Consider the following 4,840-nt stretch of genomic DNA (forward strand, 5'->3'; position numbering starts at 1 on the left):
TTTTGGAGACAGAGTTTCCCTCTGTCATCCAGGCTGGAGTGCAATGGCGTGATCTCAGCTCATTGCACTTCTGCCACCCATGCTCAAGCAATTCTCGTGCCTCAGCCTCTGGAATAGCTGGAACTGTGGGCATGCACCAACCACCCAGCAAATTTTTTTTTTTTTGTATTTTTAGTAGAGACAGGGTTTTGGTGTGTTGGCCAGGCTGGTCTCAAACTCCTGGCCGCAAATGATTCGCCTACCTCAGCCTCCCAAAGTGCTGGGATTACAGGCATGAGCCACCGTGCCCTGCCAGGAATGATGTTCTTGACTACATTTGCATAATGTAGACCTAGGGTAGAAGAGACGAGTACCTTGTTCATGACGGGGAGTGGGAGGAAAATTGATTATCATTAGAAAAAATAATGCAGAAATTTAAATGACCTCTTCCCCATCTGTTTCTACCCCATATTCATTTGGCTATCAGCCATCTTTAAAGTATTTTTAGCTCTCTATTCACTATATATACAACAGAAATAGTTTTTGTTCCAAAAGCTATTTATATATCTGAAAGTAGACTTGAAAGCATTTATGTTTTCCATTTAACAAACAAGTTTTTTTTCAGGATGTTGACTCACTTTTTTTCTGAGTCAGTTACAAATAATATTTAATTCTGATAGAATTTTATTTTCAGTTCTCGGAAAAACACTTTGGTTTCAAGATTTTATCATACATTTAACTATATTTAATTTGACAATAGAAAGACCAAAGAGTGGATTTGATTTTTTTGTGTAAATGTGTTTGTTTAGGCAGAAGATGATGAAACACCCGTGGATTTAAACAAACACCTGTATCAAATAGAAAAACCTTACAAAGAAGCCATGACAAGGTATATAATCTAAAGCATTAATTGCAGGTTTTCAGACTTTGTTTTTGGATGCAAATACACTTATTTTGGTGATTAAAACAATCATTTTGTGTGTAGCATCCTTCAGCCACAATAACTGCTGTTTCTTTCAGACACCCGGTTGAAGAACTCTTAGATTCTTATCACAACCAAGTAGAAGTGGCTCTTCAAATTGAAGTAAGTCTTAATTCACATTTTGGCATAATGACTTAAAGATTCTTGATTCTTCTTTCTCTTAAATGGTAGTGTTGGCATTAGAGTAAATATTTTAGAACTTTAAAGACTATATTCTTTTTAATTTATAAAGAAAATAGGTTTAATTGACTTACAGTTCAGCATGACTGGGGAGGCCTCAGGAAACTTAAATCATGGAAGAAGGCACCTCTTCACAGGGCAGCGAGAAAGAATGAATGTCGAGCGAACTGGGTCCATTATAAAACCATCAGATCTCATGAAAACTCACTATCATGAGAACAGAATGGGGGAAACCACTCCCATGATTCAGTTATCTCCACCTGGTCCCGCCCTTGACGCGTGGAGATTATTACATTTCAAGGTGAGATTTTGGGGGGACATAGAGCCAAACCACATCATTGTGCCCCTGGCCCCTCCCAAATGTCATGTCCTCACATTTCAAAACACAATCATGCCCTTCCAATAGTCTCCCAAGGTCTTAACTCTTTCCAGCATTAACCCAAAAGTTTAAGTCCAAAGTCTTATCTGAGACAAGGCAAATCCCTTCCACCTACGAGACTGTAAAACCAAAAGCAAGTTAGTTACTTCCTGGATACAATGAAGGTACAGGCGTGGGGTAGAGACAGCCGTTCCAAATGGGAGAGATTTTCCAAAACAAAGGGGCTAGAGGTCCCATGCAAGTCCAAAATCTAATAGGGCAGTCGTTAAAGCTTAAAGACTTTCTTTTTTTTTTTTTTTTTTGAGACTGAATCTCCATGTGTTGCTCAGGCTGGAGTGCAGTGGGGCAATCTCGGCTCTCTGCAACCTCTGCCTCCTGGGTTCAAGTGATTCTCCTGCCTCAGCCTCCTGAGTAGCTGGGATTGGAGGCATGCATCACCATGCCTGGCTAATTTTTATGTTTTTAGTAGTGATGGGGTTTCACCATGTTGGCCAGGCTGGTCTCAAACTCCTGACCTCAAGTGATCCTCCCACCTCAGCCATCTAAAGTGCTGAGGTTACAGGCGTGAGCCACCGTGCCCAGCCAAGACTATATTCTTGACATTGATGTTTCATGTCTTGTTTTCGGACCTAAGTTACGTCAAAAGTTTTCAGTAATGCTTAAATTAACATGTTTATTCTCCCTTCAGCTCTATTGCTAAGACGAACCTTCAGTTCAACTCTAAAAGCATTTATTGGATGCTTACTATATGCTGAATGCTAGAGTTTTGAAAATGAATGACCTAGTCCCCACCTATCAGGAACCTAAAAACTAGTGGTGAGGGATTTAAACAAAACTTCAATATAGTGTAGTAAAATGTATTATAGAGGTATGCCTTGGAGTTAAGGAGATTAAGGAAGGGCACCTTACCTAAATTGAGGGTTCAAGGAAGGCCTCTTAGAAGGGATGTTGCCTGAACTGTCTTATACAGTACGAGTTAGCAAGAAAAAAATTGGGAAGGGTATATAAACAAAAGCAGATAGGTGTGATATTTACATGGAAGTATAAGCAATTCTGTGATAGAGTACAAAGTATAAAATGAAGATTGGCAGATGACATGGGAGATAGCTATGTGATTATTATCCTTATAATCCGTGTTAAGGAATTTTACTTTATCTTCTAGGTCAGGAGACCATATCCAGTCTACCTTCTAATTTGTAAATTAAAAAAAAAAAATTTAACAAAACCACACACCTGGTTGTTGTTGTTATTGTTGTTGTTGTTGTTGTCATTGTTTGAGACAGTCTCACTTTGTCACCCAGGCTGGAGTTCAGTGATATGATCTTGGCTCACTGTAAGCTCTGCCTCCCGGGTTCAAGTGATTCTCCCACCTCAGCCCCCCTAGTAGCTGGGATTACAGGTGTGTGCCACCATGTCTGGCTAATTTTTGTATTTTTGGTACAGACAGGGTTTCACCATGTTGGTCAGGCTGGTTTCGAACTCCTGACCTCAAGTGATCCACTCACCTTGGCCTCCCATAGTGTTGGAATTACAGGCATGAGCCACTGCGCCTGGCCCCATACCTTTTTTTTTTTTTTTTTTTTTAACATACTGTCTCTTGTCATTTACATTTATGCTCCAACAGTAGAGTTGAGTAGTTGGAACAGAGATTGTATATCCTGCAAAACCTAACCTGTTACTGTTTGGCCCTGTACAGAAAAAGTTGGCCGACTCCTGCTCTAGCCACTTAAGGTGTTTTTAGCCTAGAGTGGTTTGGGTGAATTGTTTAGTCCTGTGATCTGAAATCACTCTGGCTGTATTGTGGAAGTTAGATTTCAGGTTGGGATTGGTTTCAGAGCGAATATTTAGAAAGGTTTTTATAGTAGTCCAGGTGAAAGATGAAGAGCATGGAAAAGTTTAAAAGTAAAGAACTGATTAACAATATTTAGGAGATAAAATTGGAAAGATTTTAATAGGTGATGAGATGTGAGTGAAGGGGAAATAGTATAAGTGTAGGATGGCTTCCATATTTTTATCTACTAGTATGTTCTTATCAACATATAAATATATTTATTCAAAAATATTTACTGAATATCTCTGGTAAACTGGAGTGTACTAGAATCTGGAGTTTCGTATGGAGTGTCCAGGCTAGAGATAATAAAATTGGGAATCATCAGAATATATATTGTATTTTGCAGCCATAAGACAGGATGAGGTCACCAGGAAAATCATTGTAGATGAAGAGGAAAAGAGTTACCCATCCTAAAAAAAAAAAAAAATCCCCACCCTGCCCCCCGCCGCAGGAGCCACACCATTTCTCTATTCTCCTTGCCACAAAACTTCTGAAAGTTAAGTGGTTTTGCTGCTTCCATTTCCTTTCTTCCAATTCTCTTATATGCCCACTCCAATCAGTTTAGTACTTCCCTGAAACTGTACTTATTAAGGTCATCAAGGACTTCCATGATCCTGAATTCAGTAGTCAGTTCCTAATCTGTTGATCGATTGATGGATGGATGGATGACAGGGTGTCACTCTGTCGCCCAAGCTGGAGTGCAGTGGTGTGATTACAGATCACTGCAGCTGCAACCCCCTGGTCTCAGGTAATCCTCCCACCTCAGCCTCCTGGGTAGCTGAGACAACATTCCATGCCCAGCTAATTTTTATGTTTTTTGTAGAGACACGGTTTCCCTATGTTGTCTGGGCTGGTCTTGAACTCCTGGACTCAAACGATCTTCTTGCTTCAGCCTCCCAAAGTGTTAGGATTACAGGTGTGAGCCACCGTGCCCACCAAATCTTTATTCTTTTCAACCTGTCTGTATTTTTTGATACAGTTGATCATGTCTTTCTTTTTGAAATACTTAGTTGGCCTGTGGGATACCACCTTCTTGCTTTCCTTATTTCCATTAGCTGCTCTGTCTCACTCTTACTTGTGGCTTCTTCCTTATCTTCCTGCATATCCCCAGGGCTCAGTTCTAGAACCTCTTCTCTCTGTATTCACATCCTAGGTGATCTTGGTATATCCCTCTACTGATTGACTCTGAAATTTATATATCTAACCTTAACCTTTTCCCCAACTCCAGACTCAAATTATCTATTACTTGATATCTTTATGTGAATATCTAATTAATTGACATCTCAAATTTAAGATGTACAAAACTGAATTTTTTATAGTACCTTTGTGTCTATTCACCCATCGGCCTTCCCTTTCTCTTTTTAAGAGTTTTTTTTTTTTTTGAGACGGAGTCTCGCTCTGCCGCCCAGGCTGGAGTGCAGTGGCCGGATCTCAGCTCACTGGAAGCTCCGCCTCCTGGGTTTACGCCATTCTCCTGCCTCAGCCTCCC

At 40.2% G+C, this 4,840-nt stretch overlaps 1 protein-coding gene across 2 annotated transcripts in view; it reads left to right on the forward strand.

The window, feature by feature from the left end:
* The window catches only part of PIK3C2A (phosphatidylinositol-4-phosphate 3-kinase, catalytic subunit type 2 alpha), a 129,732-nt gene that overhangs the window by 69,746 nt on the left and 55,146 nt on the right, over positions 1–4,840 (forward strand). For both annotated transcript variants that reach the window (XM_011992953.1, XM_011992954.1), the window contains 2 exons: positions 789–868; positions 1,000–1,063. In XM_011992953.1, the coding sequence (XP_011848343.1) occupies positions 789–868; positions 1,000–1,063 (144 nt within the window). The remainder of the gene's footprint in view (positions 1–788; positions 869–999; positions 1,064–4,840) is intronic.

This window comes from Mandrillus leucophaeus, unplaced genomic scaffold (genome assembly GCF_000951045.1).
Source record: "Mandrillus leucophaeus isolate KB7577 unplaced genomic scaffold, Mleu.le_1.0 Scaffold420, whole genome shotgun sequence".
Classification (NCBI taxonomy): Eukaryota; Metazoa; Chordata; class Mammalia; order Primates; family Cercopithecidae; genus Mandrillus; species Mandrillus leucophaeus.